A 16,416-nucleotide genomic window follows, 5' to 3' on the forward strand; every position below is an offset into this window, starting at 1 on the left:
CTGAGCCACCGAGAAGTGAAGTGGCTTGCCCAAGGTCACACGGGAGGCGTGGTGGAGCTGGGATTAGAACCCATGACCTCTGACTCCCAAGCCCAGGTGCTTTCCACTATGCCACAACATTGCTTCTCTAGTCCTAGCTTAGTGGCGTGGCTTAGCAGAAAGAGCCTGGACTTGGGAGTCAGAGGACCTGGGTTCTAATTCCGACTCTACCACTCGTCTGCTGTGTAAACTTGGGCAAGTCCCTTAACTTCTCTGTGCCTCAGTTACCTCATCTGGAAAATGGAGATGAAGACTGTGAGCCCCATGTGGGACAACCTGATCACCCTGCATCTCCCCCAGCGCTTAGAACAGTGCTGGGAACATAGCGCTTAACAAATACCATAATTATTAGTAGTAGTAGTAGTTATAGTACTAGTAGAAGTGATTGCCCATCCACCTCTGCATCAGGTAGAAACTCCTTACCGTCGGCTTTAAAGAAGTCCATCAGCTTGACCCCCTCCCACCTCACTTCACTCTCTCCTACTACAACCCAGTCCGCACATTCTACTTCTCCAACAGATCCCCTTCCATGTGGATTTGCTTAGAGTCTGGAGGGGGAGGTGACATGAATATAAATTACAGATATGCATGAAAGGGCCAAGGGGCGGAAGGTGGGATGAATAAAGGGCGCAATCGAAGCGCAAGGGTGACCGACCCAGAAGGGAGTGGGAGAAAAGGAAATGAGGGCTTACTCAGGGAAGGCCTCTTGGAGGAGATGGGCTTTTAAAAAGGCTTCGAAGGTGGGGAGAGTTAATATTTGTCGAATTTGAAGAGGGAGGGGGCGTTCCAGGCCCGGGGGCGAGACGTGGGCGTGAGGTCGGGCGAGATAGACGAGATGGAAATACAGTGAGAAGGTTAGCGTTAGAGGAGCGCCGTGTGCAGGCTGGGTTGTAGCAGTGAGGGGAGGGAAGGTAGGAGGGGACAAACTGATGCATGTTTTGGGGTGCGACAGACCTCGCCCTTCTAAGAGTTGGTTCTTGGGGGTGGGGACGGCAGGTACCACATGGCTTACATCACCGATGGCGCCTGGAGCCCCACGAGACCAGCGGTTTTCTTCACGACCAAAATGGACGGAACCCTGGACATCTGGGACATCCTGTTCAAACAGAACGACCCCTTGCTCAGCTTGAAGGTAGAGATCAAAGCTCAGCCTCCCCCCACCCCGCCTCGTTCAGCCTCGATGAGCCCTGAGAATGGCCAAGTGTGTGCGTGCGTGGGTATGTTGGGGCGACTGGGTGAAGCTGCATCCATGCGTGTATGGGTGTGAGTGTATGTGTGTGGTGGTGTGTTTTGTGGAGAGTGAGCTGGCAAAAACAAGAGCCAGTTCCTGTGAGTCCCTTATTTTAGCTTCTGCTGCAAAGCCAAGCAGAGAGCCATCAGATAAGCGTTTGGTACAGTGCCTTGCACACGGTACATGCTCAGTAAGTATGATTGATTAAGACAGGTGGTGTTGGTGATGTCGGCTCACTCGTATTAAGAAATCTGAAATGGTGCATCTTCCGTGCATCTTAGAAACTCTCAATCTACTGTCTAGGTGCTTAGGAGGGTTGGGGAAGGTGTCGGGGTGTGTGTGTGTCTCCCGCATCAGCTGCTCCTAATACTAAGAGGCTCTGACCCTCCCTAATTAAGTCCTGAAGGCAAAAGTGGGGTTCCTGGTTTGTGAGGGAAATGGATCAAAGGTGGAAGAGAAGACTGCCCTGAACCAGGATTTAGCAGTAGTAGCATTCCCACATCGACCCACTTGTGTGGAAAGGGTTTTTAATGGTATCACAGGAATGGTAGGCCGTCCTTCTTTCTTCACCTCCCTACCGCTTCCATCTTTCCTCCCTCCCTATCACGCTTTGTCCGTCCTACTGTGCTCCTTCCATTCTCCCACCCTTCCGCTGTCTTTCCATCCGTCCTCCATCCATTCTGTCCATCCTCCCTCCATCTCTGTCCACCCTCCATTCATCCCCCGTCTGCCCTCTGTCTATCCTCCCGCTCTCCGTCCACCTTCCGTTCGTCCTCCGTGCGCTCTCCATCCACCCTCCTGCCCTCCATCTGCCCGTCTACCCTCTAGGCACCCTCGGTTCATCCTCCTGCCCTCCATCAGCCCACCTTCCATCTTCTATCCATCCTCTGTCCATCTGCCCTCCCACCCTCCATCCGTCCTCCGACCATCCTCCCGCCTCCTCCCCGACCCCGATCCGGACGTCTGCTTGGCATCAGGTGTGCGAAGAAGCCCTCTTCAGCCTCCGCCTGCAGGACAACGGGCGCTTCCTCGCCTGCGGCTCTCACCGGGGGACGGCGACCTTGCTCGAGGTCTCCTCCGGCCTGTTCACCCTGCAGAGGAACGAGAAGAATGCAGCGTCCGCGGTAGGTGGGCAGTAGGAGCCCGGTGGGTGGAGCTGGGTGGGCAGGGCCGGAGGAGACTCTGCCCCAGTGAGAGACACTGTAGTGCCCGGATGCAAGTAAGGCCTTAAGTCTGTGTGAAGCTATCCCTCAGTGCCTCCACCTCCACCATGTCCCGCTGCCTGGCACCTTTGGCCCCAAATATCCGTCTTCCTGGCCAGGAAACTTCCCGAAACCCGAGGGAGGGAGGAGGATGAGGAGGTGAGATGTCATTCTATCTCCAGGGAGGACCAAGCCAGAAGGCGGGAACATTTCTTCCGGCCAGGGAGCGTTGTCGGACACAGGGAACGGAGGGACATTTATTTACGCTGTGACAGCCAAGGCAAGAGGGAGGTGGAACCAGAAGAGAAACAGGAAGCAGTGTGGCTTAGTGGCAAGCATTTGGGCCTGGGAGTCAGGAGACCTGGGTTCTAATCCCTGATGGCAAATGGAACTTCATTGCTCTAGGCCTCAGTTTCCTCATCTGGAAAATGGGGATTAAATACCTGTTCTCCCTCTCTCTTAGACTGTGAGTCACATGTGACATAGAGATTGTGTCCAACCTGATGATCTTGTATCTACCCCAGCGCTTAGTACAGTGCCTGGCAACCAGAAAGAGCTAAACACATATCATCCTTATTATTAACAGGAAAGAAGGGCACACCAGGAAGGCTAGCAAGATAGCCAAATCCTTCCCCTCTAGACTGTAAGATCCTTGTGGGCAGGGAATGTCAAAAAACTGTTATATTGAACTCGTTCAAGTGCTTAGGGCAGCTCCCTGCACGGTAAGCGCTCAATGAATACCATTGATTGACAGATTGTAAACTTCTTGTAGGCGGGGAACGTGCCTACCAATTCTGTTATTTTATACTCTTCCAAGAGCTTAGTACAGGGCTCTGCACACAGTAAGCGCTCAGTAAGTACCACTGATTGACTGATTGATTGAAGCAGCGTGGCTCAGTGGAAAGAGCATGGGCTTGGGAGTCAGAGGTCATGGGTTCTGATCCCGACTCCGCCACTTGTCAGCTGTGTGACTTTGGGCAAGTCACTTCACTTCTCGGGACCTAAGTTCCCTCATCTGTAAAATGGGGATTCAGACTGTGAGCCCCACGTGGGACAACCTGATCGCCTTGTATCCCCCCAGTGCTTAGAACAGTGCTGGGCACATAGTAAGTGCTTAAAAAAAATACCATCATCACTGTGGGAACATGGCTTCTATGTCTGTTATGTGGTACTTTCCCAAGAGCTTAGTACAGTGCTCTGCACACGGTAAGTGCTCAACCACTGGTCGATCGATTGAATAGGTTCTGGGCCACAGAGGTGATCCAGTGGAGGGACCAGCCTGGGGGTCTGGGCTCCAGAACGGCACCTCCGCCGAGAGCGTGGCCAACTCCTCTTCCCACTACGCATCCCTCCCTGCTGCGGGTTGTCCCAGATGTTCGAGCGGGAGACGAGGCGGGAGAAGATCCTGGAGGCCCGGCACCGGGAGATGCGCCTGAAAGAGCGGGAGAAGTCCGAGAGCAAAGAAGAGGCCGTGAAGGAGGAGGAGCCGGAGCAGAACACGGAGGAGCTGATCGCCAAGGCAGAGGAGGAGTTCTTCGACATCATCGAGAAGGAACTGAAGAGGAAGGAAGTGGCCAAGGCCAGGGAGAAAGATAAGGAGGTGGGAAGCCTCTCCTCTCTCGGGAGCAGTGTTCTGGGTTGGGAGTCGGGAGAGTTGGGTTCTCGTCCTAGCCTGACAGAGAGCGCTACGAAAAACAGAAGGACCTGCTGTTGGTAGATGTCAGCTTGCGCTGAGCTGCTTTAAGAAGGGGCGGGATGGGAGAAAAGTGGGTTTCCTTTCAGAATGACTCTTTGTATCTTTCAGGAAAAGGAATTCTCTGAAGAATCTGACTTTGACTCTCAAGACCTCTGAAAGGTCAGGATTTAAGCCCTGCCCTCACCTCTCTGTCATCTATAATAATAATAATAATATTTTTTTAAGTGCTTATTATGTGTCAAGCACTGTTCTAAGCACCGGGATCTTGTCTTACCTTATTATGCTGTCGAGTCGTCTCCAACCCATAGCGACACCACGGGCACATCTCTCCCAGAACGCCTTCACCTGCGATCGTTCTGGTAGTGTACCCACAGAGTTTTCTTGGTAAAAATACAGTCCATACAAGATAATCAAGTCGGACACATTCCCCGTCCCACATGGGGCTCACGGTCAACGTCAAAAGCTGGGGTCCAGAGATTCCATGAGCCCCACTGCCACACTGGCTTAAAGTACAGTGGCGACAGGGAGATGTCTTAAGTGCTTGGAAGTGGAAGTTGTTATAGTTGGAAAATTGCGTTTCTTTTCTTCCCTTCCTCCTTACCGAGGGGCATGGGGCTCTCCCAGCCAGGTCCGTGCCCTGCGGCCTGGCATTGCCAGCCTACTCTCGGGCCCAGGAGTTATTTGGGTTGAAAGTAGGGTTTTGGTTGTATGAAACCCTCGCCCCTATTTCTGCCGTTACCTGAAGCCTCGTGTCCTGCCTGGCTGCCAGTCAGCCCCTGGGGCCAGAGCTCATGACCGCTTCCTCTCTCCAGACGAGAGGACAGAGGCCATTTCCTGTCATTTCCAAACAGAAAACCGTCACTGGCACTTGACTGGAGAGCCGACCATCCACCACTTCCCACCTTCCCGCCTTCTCCTCCACGACCTTGTCTTCCCAAGGCAAGGGAGAAGGTGGACACAGGACCGAAATCAATCCTATGATGTCGTCATGGCCTCGTCCTTTGGAGCAAGGAGATCCACATCAGCAACCTCAGTGACATGATCCGCATTTTATTTCTTCTCTGTTAACTCTGTGTACGGCCATTATGAATAAACACGTGTTTTGGCCACTGCTTTTTAACTCGACTCTGCCTCAAACACACAGAAGATGATGCATCTTTTTATGGAAGGAGCCTGCTGTTTTCCAAATAAAAAATATCAGTTGCTTTTGATTTCTTTACCCATGGGACACGGCACCCTGCCCCTCACTGATCGCCAGAATATTCCTTCTCTTTGTTTTAAATTCAGTCCCGTTGGTCTTTGCCCACCACATGCTTTCAGAAATGTAATAATAATGGTACCATCCGCTGGGGCAGATACAAATTAATCAGGTTGGACACAGTCCCTGTCCCACATGGGGCTCACAGTCTAAGTAGGAGAGAGTAGGATTTAATCCCCATTTTCCAGATGAGGTCACTGAGGCACAGAGAAGTTTAAGGATTTGCCCAAGGTTACACAGCAGATAAGTGGCAGAGCCGGGATTGTAGCTCTGGTCCTCTGTCTCCCAGACCCATGTTCTATCCATTAGGCCACGGTGCTTTTCATGCTGTAATTGATTAAAAGTATTCTGCTCTGGGCAAGCGACTTCACTTTTCTGTGCCTCAGTTTCCTCATTTGTAAAATGGGGATTGAGACTACCAGCCCCACACGGGACAGGGGCTGTGTCCAAAACTATTTGCTTGCATTCATCCCAGTCCTTAATACAGTGCCTGGTGCATAGTAAGTGCTTAACAAATACCACAGTTATTATCGATTATTATATATCAATAATAATAATAGCCCCTTTTACAGATGAAGGAACTGAAGGACAGAGAACTCATTATGGATAGGAAATGTGTCTGTTTACTATTGTGTTGTACTCCCCAAGTGCTTAGTACGGTGCTCTGCACCCAGTAAGCGCTCAATAAATACAACTGAATGAGTGAAAGTGACTTGTCCAAGGTCACACAGCAGACAGGTAGCAGAGCCGAAATTGGAACCCAGGACCTTCTGGCTCCCAGGCCCGTGCTCTAACCATCAGACCACGCTGCATGGATCAAGTGAAAAAAGAGTATGGATACAATTGTGCTGTGAGAACTCTGCCAATTCATTCAATCAATCATTTATTCATTCAATTAATCATTTATATTGATGTCTGTCTCCCCCAGTCTAGACCGTAAACCCGTTGTGGGCACGAAATGTGACTTGATTGTTGCACTGTTCTCTCCCAAGAGCTTAGTACAGTGCTCTGCATACAGTAAGAGCACGGGCTTGGGAGCCAGTGGACGTGGGTTCTGATCCTAACTCGGCCACTCGTCTGCCGCGTGACCTTGGACAAGCCACTTCACTTCTCTGGACCTCAGTTACCTCATCTGTAAAATGGGGATGAAGACTGTGAGCCTCACGTGGGACAAACCCGATGACCTGGCATCTACCCCAGCGCTCAGAACAGCGTTTGGCCCGGAGTAAGAGCTTAACCAACGCCATAACTATTATCATTATCATTACCGTAAGCGCTCGATAAATACGATTGGATGAGCACTCTGCCAAGCGCTTAGCACAGTGCTCGGCACACAGCAGATACTCCAAAAATACCACTGAGTGATGGATTGATTCCTCCCGGCTGCTGGACTACCGGGTTACAGGACCACCGAGCCAGAGGGTCGCTGCCTGTCCTCGGTCCCCTCGCCCACCCGCGGGAGGAGAGCAGGGGAGCTCAGCGCGGGGTCTCCGCCGCCCGCGGAGCGCCCGAAGCATCAGGCCGTCGCCATGGAGACGGAGGAGCATCATCCGCGGCGCGAGGTCCACGACGGTCACCCCGCTTCTGGCTCCCTGGCCCGGTCGGCATCCCGCTGCCGGAGCCCGGCTCGCTCCGGTCCGGTCCGGTCCGGTCCACGGGGCGGGGGAAGGCGGGGAGTGGGCGGAGACCGCAGGTGAGCGCCCACCTGCCGGTGCCCTGGGGCTTCGAAGCCTCCAGGGACCAGAACTCCAGGGCGCGGAGGGCGGTTGAGAGCAGAAGGGGGAGGGGGGAGAGGAATGGGGCGAGGAGGAGGAGGAAGAGGAGAGAGGAGGAGGAAGGGAAGGGAGAGAGAAGGAGGAGGGAAAGAGGTGATGAGGAGGAGGAAGGAAAGGGAGAGATGAGGAGGAGGGAAAGGGGGAAGAGGAAGAGGAGACGAAAGAAGGAGAGAGGAGGATACGAAGGCGCGAGAAGAGAAGGAAGAGAGGAGGGAAAGGGGAGAAGAGGAAGGAAAGGGAGAAAGAAAGAGGAGGAGGGAAAGGGAGAAGAGAGGAGGAGAAGAGGAAGAAAGGAGGAGGAGAAGGGGTAAGAAGAGAAGGAAGAGAGGAAGAGGGAAAAGGAGAGGAGGAGGAGGGAATGAGGGAGGAGGAGAAGAGAAAGAGAGGGGGATAAGACGGGGCGAGAGGAGGGAAGAGGAGAGAAGGCGGAGGAAGGAGAGGGAGGGAGGAGAGGAAAGGAAGAGAGGAAGAGGGCGAGAAGGGGTGAGAGAAGGAAGAGAGGAGAATAAGAAGGGGTGAGAGGAGGAGGAAGAGAGGAGGAAAATAAGAAGGGGTGAGAGGAGGAGGAAGAGAGGAGGAGGAGGAGGAGGGGGACGAAGGAGGGGCCTCCGTAGCCCCCGCCCGGCCCCCTCCCCGGGCCTGCCCTCCCCCGCCCTCCCCCGCCCTCCCCCTGTGCGCCCTCGGCCCGGGCCGCGTTGTTAGTTTCGGGTTGTCAGGCAGCGGGCGGCGAGGCTGCCGGGGGCCGCGGGACCAGGGGACCAAGGGACCCGCTGGCCGAGGCTAAGTGTCCCTTGTCCGTCCGTCCTTCCGGCCGGCCGTTCCCCGCCAGCATGAAGGACAGCGCCGACTCCAAAGACCAGCAGCTCCTGGTGAGTCCGGGGGGGGCTGCAGGGGCAACGTGCGCCCTCCCCAAGACCCCCGGAGGGGCCAGGGAAGGAATTCGGGGCTCTTGGGACCAAATAATAACAACAATAATAATAATAACAGGGGTATTCGTTAAGCGCTTACCATGTGCCAGGCACTGTACTAAGCCCTGGGAAGATCGGTTGGACATCGTCCCTTTCCCATGTGGGGCTCTCGGTCTCAACCCCCATTTTACAGATGAGGCGAATGAGGCCCAGAGAAGTGAAGAATGATAATCATGATGGTATTTGTTAAGTGCTTACCTACGTGCCCAAGCACTGTTCTAATCGCTGGGGTAGATACAAGGTAATCGCGTTGTCCCGCGTGGGGCTCACAGTCTTAATCCCCGTCTTACAGATGCGGGAACCGAGGCACGGAGAAGTTAAGTGGCTGGCCCAAAGTCACTTAGCCGACAAGTGGCAGAGGCGGCATTAGAATCCACGACTTCTGACTCCCAGGCCCGGGCTCTATCCACTAGGCCGTGCGGCTTCTCAAGCCTCCAAAACCGGGGGGAAAAGAGTGGGTGGGGATCCCCTCAACTCTCTCCCACATCGAGGGGCGCAGAGCAGGCATTAACCCCCTCTAGGCTGTAAACTCAGTGTGAGCAGGGACTGTGTCTTTTATGTTGTTATACTGGCCTTTCCCAAGCCACAGTAAGCACTTAATAAATACGGTTAATAAGAGTAATGATGATGATTGTATTTAAGTGCTCACTATGTGTCAAGCACTGTGATTGATCGCCCTCCTTTCCCCCTGTGGGGCTGGAGATCTCTGGCCCAAGGTGAGCGGTGGGAGAGAGAGAGAGAGAAAGAGAAGGAGAGACCCCCTTTAGACCGTGAGCTCGCTGCGGACAGGGATTGTCTCTCTTTATTGCATTATACTGTGTTGTACTTTCCCGAGCGCTTAGTACAGTGCTCTGCACACAGTAAACACTCAATGAATGCGATCGATCCCCCTCGCACCTCGAGACCTTTCCGCTGACCGTCTGGCCACTGGCCCCTGTCTAGGGGCCCGGCTGGCCAGCGGACATCCTAGGGCAGTGGACTGGGCGACCCAGCAAGTGCACAAAAACAGAGGGACAAAGCAGAGGTCTAACTACTCGCCAGGGAAGATTTCAACAGAGCTGAGGTCCAAGTGTAATAATAATAAAAACAACTACAATAATAATAATGCTATGGGCAGGGAATGTGTCTGTTACATCGTTATACTGTACTCTCCCAAACGCTTAGTGCAGATTTCAATAAAAGCGACTGATCGACTGATTGATATGCCAAACACTGTGTTAAGCCCTGGGGTAGATACCCAGCTAATCGTCCTGTGAACCTGAGGATTGAAGAGTGAACCTGACCCTGAAAATTGAGAGCTGCTTAACGGCCTCGCCTGCAAACTGCTGTCTATTTGCAAACGAAATCGTTCCGAAAGGAATAGAAATCAAGCTTGGATGTAGGCAGGGGCTTGTTGGGAGGGGGAAGAGGGGAAGAGGTAGATCAAAGGAGCTCTGCAAAGCAACCTCTTTCCTGGTTGTACAATGAAGAAACACCCCAAGGGCACCAAGTGACCTGGGCGAGTCTGTCTTGTCTCCGACTTCATTTAATTATAATAAAAATAATAATGATGGTATTTGTTAAGCCCTTACTATGTGCCAGGCACTGTACTAAACTCTGGGGTGGATACAAGCAAGCTCACAGTCAATCCTCATTTTACAGATGAGGTAACTAAGGCATAGAGAGAGAAGGGACTTGCCCAAGACCCCACAGCAGACAACAGCGGTGGCTCTCACGCCTGCCCAAACTTATACCCCTGAACACTTTCTCCTCCACCTTCCTCTACCTTCCTCCTCCTTGTCCCTGTGCTCCTCCTCTCAAATCAAACCATCACTCAGTGGTAATTATAGAGCACTTATTGTGTGCGGAGCACTGTACTAAGAGCTTGGGAGGATCCAATATAACAGAGTTGGTAGACATGTCCCTTGCCTACCAAGCTTACAGTCTAGAGGGGGAGACAGAAATTATTATCAATAAAGAAATTATGGATATGCCATTATGCCATGGGGCTGAGGAAGGGGTGGAAAAGGGAAACTGTGAGTCTGTTGTTGGGTAGGGATTATCTCTATCTGTTGCTGAATTGTACTTTCCAAGCACTTACTACAGTGCTCTGCACACAGTAAGGCTCAATAAATACGATTGAATGAAATCCAAGTGCAAGGGCGGTGTAGAAGGGAGTGGGAGAAGAGGAAATGTCCTTCTCTTCTCCCTCCTCTTTTTATTTCAATGGAATTTATGAAGTGCTAACTATGTGCCAGGCACTGTATTAAACAATGGGGTAACTACAAGATTATGAATTTGGACACAGTCTCTGTCCCTCATGGGGTTCACAGTCTTAATCCCCATTTTACCGATGAGGGAACTGAGGCACAGAGAAGTTAAGTGGCTTGCCCAAGGTCGCTCAGAAGAGCCAGGATTAGAACCAAATCCTCTGCCTTCCAAGCCCCCTGCTCTTTCCATTAGGCCACGTTGCTTCTCTTCTCCCTCCTTCTCCTCCTTCTCCTCATCAACCTCATCCTCCTTCTCCTTCTCCACCTCCTCCTCTTTTTCCTCATCCTCTTCCTCCTCATCCTCCTTCTTTTCCTCCTCCTCCACCTCCTTTTCCTCATCCTCTTCCTCCTTCTCCTCCTCCTCCTCCTCTTCCCAGGCGCCTCCTAACCCCAAGTGGCAGCTGCTCTCTCTAGACCAGTGGATCATGAGGCCCTGGGGGAGATGTAAGGTCTGGCTATCGTTTTCCTGAGCAGAAGTGCCTGTGAGATCTCTGGAGAGACAAGACTCCCATCTCAACCTTGGCATGAGAGTGGCTCAAGGGTGGAATTTCCCTGCGACAGCTCTGAGAGGTCGGGATGACTTCTGGGTCTGTAGGGAGAGCGGAGGGGTGCCCAGAGCTGGTCAGGAGGAGGCACTTTGGTCAGTGTTGCAGTTACTATGGACTCCGGACTTCTGGATCACAGAAGCGATACGTAAAGGCCACACTTCTCAATGGAACCTGCCCCAACGATCCATCAGTTGATATTGACTGTGCCGGGCACTGGACTACTTAATAATCGTGATATTTGTTAAGTGCTTACTACGTGCCAGGCACTGTACTAAGTGCTGGCTGGCATACAAGCATATCAGGATGGCCCAGTCCCTGTCCCACGTGAGGCTCAAAGTGTCTAATCCCCATTTTGCAGGTGAGAGAACTGAGGCCCAGAGAAATGAAGCGAATTGCCCAAATTCACACAGCCGACGAGTGGCAGAGCTGGGATTAGAACCCATGACTTCCTGCCTCCCAGGCCCATGCTATATCCCCCTCAGTGGGTTTCCATCAGTCAATCAATTGACTGTATTAATTGAGCCCTGACTGTGCCGAGCACTAGACTATTTACGTGGTATTTGTTAAGCACTTACTGTGTGCCGGGCACTGTACTAAGCACCGAGGGGGAATTCAAGCAAATCAAGTTGGACCCAGCTCCTGTTCCACGTGGGGCTCACAGTCTCAATCCCCATTTTACAAACGAGGTTCCTGAGGCACAGACAAATGAAGTGACTTGCCCACGGTCACACGGCAGACAAGTGGTAGAGCCAGAATTAGAACCCATGATCTTCTATTCCCAGGCCTGTGCCCTCTCCACTGTGCCATGCTACTTGTTCAGATCGTGGCTGAAGGAAGTAACGTATACTGCCCCCGGGGAGGAGAACCAGGTCTGACCACTCCACCCAAAGTGGACAACCCTCATTTCCCCGTCACTTGGTTTTAGGGAGCAAGGGGTTTGGTCACTAAACTCACTGCACCTTGTGTCGTTATTTGCTGCTTTCTCCCCCCATCTGGAGGAGCTATTAATAATAGGGGTATTTGTTAAGTGCTTCCTTTGTGCCGAGCATTGGACTAAACACTGGGGTAGAGACAGGACAAGGGCACGTAATGCTCACAGTCTAAGAGAGGGAGAACAGGTATTGAATCCCCATTTTACAAATGAGAAAACTGAGTCACCGAGCAAGTAAGGGACTCGCCCAAGTGGTAGAGCCAGGATTTTTTTTTTTATAGCATTTGTTAAGCACTTACTCTGTGCCAAACACTGTTCTAAGCACTGGAGTAGATTCAAGATAATAAAGTTGGACACATTCCCTGTCCCTCACAGGGCTTACGGTCTTTATCCCCATTTTACAGATGAGGTGACTGAGACACAAAGACTGTGACTTGCCCAAGGTCACCCAGCTGACGGGCCGCAGAGCCAGGATTAGAATCCATGTCCTCTGCCTCCCAGGCCCGTGCTTGTTCCACTATGCCGCAATGTTTCTTATTAGATTGGAAGCCGAGATTAGAACCCAGATCCGATGCTCTTTTCACTAGGCTCTGGTGCTATGTACGCTAAAGGAGTGGGGGGAAGAACCCATTCTAAGAGAAACACTTCTGTGCTGCCACAGCTTGGCCTGTATGTGCCCTCTAGACTTTTAAGCTTGTGAGCAGGGAACGTATCTGTTATATTTTTATATCACACTCTCCCAGGTGCTTAGTTCAGTGCTCTGCACACAGTAAGCCTTCAATAAGTGTGATTGACTGAGTAACTTCCCCTGCCCAGCTCCCTGGCAAACAGCCAGGCTCAGTGAATTGTTCTCAGGTGCATATTTGTCTCCATTCTGGTCCCCACGGCTTGGACAAAGGAGCCAAACCCCGGGAAGCCAAGAAGCGTAATTTGGGCCTGGAGCTGATTAGGACAAAGAGACTCAGACAGATGGTTCCCCTGGGCCTCTTCCCCGAGCTCCCAGGCCCCTGGGGGCTTTTTGAGCTGATATCTGTTTTCTTAGCATCATCAGAACCGGCTCCTGTTGAGCGGGAGAGCCTGGGGCCGCTCAGTCACTCACACCATGACGGCTCGGTTGAAACCAAAATTAGGCAGCCAAGATTTGAGGAACAGTGTGTCCTAGTGGATAGCGCCTGGGCCTGGGAGTCAGATGCAAGTGGGTTCTAATCCTGGCTCCGCCACTTGCCTGCTGCGAGACCTTCATTCCCCCTCCTAGCTCCGCAGCACTTATGTCCATATCTGTACTTTATTTCTTTATATTAGTGTCTGTCTCCCCCTCTAGACTGTAAGCTCATCACGGGCAGGGGATGTGTCTGTTTAGTGTGGTACTGTACTCTCTCAAGCACTTAGGACAGTGCTTTGCACACAGTAAGCCCTCAATAAATACAATTGACTGACTTAGTTTCTCTGTGTCTCAGTTTCCTCATTTGTAAAATGGGGATTTTTATTATTTATAATAAAAATAATAACAGTAAGGGCATCTGTTAAGCACTTACTATGTGCCAGGCACTCTACTAAGCGCTGGGGTGGGTGCAAGGAAATCAGTTTGGACACAGTGCCTGTACCAAGTGGGGCTCACAGCCTTAATCTCCATTTTACAGGTGAGGTAATTGAGGCACGGAGAAATAAAGTGACTTGCCTAAGGTCACCCAGATGACAACTGGAGGAGCCGGGATTAGAAGCCAGGTGCTACGCTACATTTTCCACTAGACCATAATGCATCTCAGTCTTATTATTATTATTATTATCAGGAGAACAAGAGAGCAGGGGATCAGCTGAGCTAGGAGCTGGTCTCTTTGGTTTAGAGAGATCAACCAAAATGTTCATTCCCCTGGAGACTGCAATCACAGTTCTCTCTGACCCAGCTCCATCCCCTGACTGTTTTACTCCTGGGGGCGGGAGTGGGTGGGTGGGACCGAGAGGTTCCCTGGAGAGAAAGACTTTCTGGAGAGGGAAGTAGGAAGGCAGCAAGTCAGTCAGTCAATCGTATTTACTTAGAGCTTACTGTGTGCAGAGCACTGTACTAAGCGCTTGGGAGAGTAAAATTCTCTCCCAGTTGTTCTTGTCTGTCCGTCTCCCCCGATTAGACCGTAAGCCCGTCAAAGGGCAGGGACTGTCTCTATCTGTTACCGATTTGTACATTCCAAACGCTTAGTACAGTGCTCTGCACATAGTAAGCGCTCAATAAATACTATTGAATGAATGAATAAAATATAACAATATAACAGACATTCCCTGCCCACAACAAGCTTGAAGTCTAGAGGGGTAGATGGACATTAGTATAAATGAATCACAGATATCATATAAATGCTGTTGGGGTTGGGAGGAGGTGGTGAATGAAGGGATTAAGTCAAGGAGAGGGAGATGAGGAAATGAAGGCTTAGGAAGGGAAGGTTTCTTGGAGGAGATGTGCCTTCAATAAGGCTTTGAAGGATGGGAAAATCATTGTCGGATTTGAGGACGGAAGACGTTCCAGGCCCGGGGCAGGATGTGGGCAAGAGGCCAGAGGCGAGATAGACGAGAGGGAGGTACAGCGAGAAGGTTGGCATTAGAGGAGCAAAGTGTGAGGGCTGGGTCACACTAGGAGAAGAGATAGAGAAGGAGTAGCAAGAGAAACTGGGTAATCGTTGCCTCCCCTTCCTGCCATCCTTGGCTGGGAGGTGTCAGCCCCATCTCCCTCTTCAGGCTCTCTGCCTTCTGTCTTCCCTCACCCTCATGGGTTCCTGCGTGTTCTGACCGGAGATCGACTGTCTCCCTTTAGGTGGCTCTCCGGGTTCGGCCGATCAGCGCCTCGGAGCTGGAGGAAGGAGCCACACTCATCGCCCATAAAGTGGACGAACAGGTATGAGGGTCAACGTCCAGGGACGGGGGCCAGAACCCGCCGAAATGGGGGAAGTGGATCACAGCTGAGTTACTAGCAACCGCCAACGGTTTCCCGGGGAGCATAACAGGCCCTACCCTGCATAGCTACACCCCATCAATTAATCCATTAATCAATCAGTGTTGAGAGAGCGTTTACCATATGTAGAACCCAACACTAAGTGCCCGGGAGGGAACAAATAGAGTTAGTAGTCGTGGTTCCTTCCCTCGAGGAGGTTGTTGTTTTATTTTTAAAGGGTATTTGCTAAGCGCTTACTATGTGCCAGGCACCCTACTAAGCCCTGGGGCAGACAGAAGATTCGCAGGTCGGACACGCATGGGACTCACAGTCATAATCTCCATTTTACAGATGAGGAAACTGAGGCCCAGAGAAGTAAAGTGACTTGCCCTAGGTCACTCAGCAGGCATATGGCAGAGTCAGGATTAGAACTCAGGTCCTTCTGACTCCCAGGCCTGTGATCTATCCATTGAACCACGCTGCTTCTCTATCAATCAGTAGTATTTATTGAACACTTACTTTTTAAAATGTTAAGTACGTACTATGTACCAGACACTGTGCTAAACACTGAGGTAGATGCAAGCTAAGCAGGTTGGGTACAGTCCATGTCCCCCAGGGGGCTCACAGTTTTCATCCCCATTTTGTAAATGCGGTAACCAAGGCCCGGAGAAGTTCATTCATTCATATTTCTTGAGCGCTTACTGGGTGCAAAGCACTGTACTAAGCACTTAGTACACGTTAAGTAGAAGTTAAGTGACTTGCCCAAGGTCACACAGCAGAGAAGGAGCCTTCGTGCAGAATAGTGCAGTCAGGAGAGTACAACAATTAGTAGACAGAGTCCCTGCCGTCAGGGAGTTGGCAGGGCAGTGACTGTCTATTCTGGCTACTTGGGCCCCGTATGGACAGAGAGTGGGTTTCCATAGGAAACGGGGCAACATTTCCGAGAAGGAAGGAGAGAGAGAGAAGGAGTGGAGAACTGGGTACCAGGAGCTGCGTGGGGAAAGCAGACAATGGGAAGGTACAAGCTGGGGCAAGCCAGAATTTGGACGAGTAGGTTTGGATTCACTGATGCTTGACGGTGATGATAAGAAAAGGAAAGGACCAGCCAGCTCTTCGTAGCCCGGCCTCCTACACGCTTGCTGGGAATTGATTCTTCCTGTTTCCTGTTCTTCTTCTTCTCTCTGTTTTTTAAGAGTATCTGTTAAGCGCTTACTATATCCCACTAATGGGAAAGAGGCAAGCGGACCAGGTTGGAGGCTGTCCGTATCCCACAGTCTTAATCTTTATTTTACAGATGAGGTTAGTGAAGCATAGAGAAGTTAGGCAACTCACCCAGGGTCACAAGGTAGACAAGTGGCGGAGCAGGGATTAGAACCCAGGTCCTTCTGACTCCCAGGCCCGTGTTCTATCCACTAGGCCACATGGCTTCGTCTTGCCTGAGTTGCTCTCCCTCCTTCCGTCCCCCACCCCTCCCCGGGCCCTGACGTGGAATTTTCCCACCATTACTGCAGTTAATTCTTCCTTTAGTCTCTGTATGATTTTTCCCATGAGTATTTTGTTTTATTGATTTAAAGCTACAAGATGATTTCTGAATAACAGGCC

General features: G+C 51.5%; 2 protein-coding genes across 4 annotated transcripts in view; both read left to right on the forward strand.

Annotated features, from left to right (window-relative positions):
- Positions 1–5,281, forward strand: part of DNAI2 (dynein axonemal intermediate chain 2) — a 33,045-nt gene extending 27,764 nt beyond the window's left edge. The window contains exons 10-14 of one of the 2 annotated variants that reach the window (XM_039914238.1): positions 1,036–1,171; positions 2,248–2,394; positions 3,845–4,072; positions 4,277–4,327; positions 4,981–5,281. In XM_039914238.1, coding sequence (XP_039770172.1) covers positions 1,036–1,171; positions 2,248–2,394; positions 3,845–4,072; positions 4,277–4,324 — 559 coding nt within the window. In that variant the 3' untranslated portion in view covers positions 4,325–4,327; positions 4,981–5,281. The remainder of the gene's footprint in view (positions 1–1,035; positions 1,172–2,247; positions 2,395–3,844; positions 4,073–4,276; positions 4,328–4,980) is intronic. The other variant, XM_029079614.2, reaches the window with a different exon arrangement.
- A 2,622-nt stretch (positions 5,282–7,903) lies between these two features.
- Positions 7,904–16,416, forward strand: part of KIF19 (kinesin family member 19) — a 31,928-nt gene continuing 23,415 nt past the window's right edge. For both annotated transcript variants that reach the window (XM_029080005.1, XM_029080006.1), the window contains exons 1-2: positions 7,904–8,070; positions 14,698–14,778. In XM_029080005.1, coding sequence (XP_028935838.1) covers positions 8,032–8,070; positions 14,698–14,778 — 120 coding nt within the window. In that variant the 5' untranslated portion in view covers positions 7,904–8,031. The remainder of the gene's footprint in view (positions 8,071–14,697; positions 14,779–16,416) is intronic.

Source organism: Ornithorhynchus anatinus, chromosome 15 (genome assembly GCF_004115215.2).
Source record: "Ornithorhynchus anatinus isolate Pmale09 chromosome 15, mOrnAna1.pri.v4, whole genome shotgun sequence".
NCBI lineage: Eukaryota > Metazoa > Chordata > Mammalia > Monotremata > Ornithorhynchidae > Ornithorhynchus > Ornithorhynchus anatinus.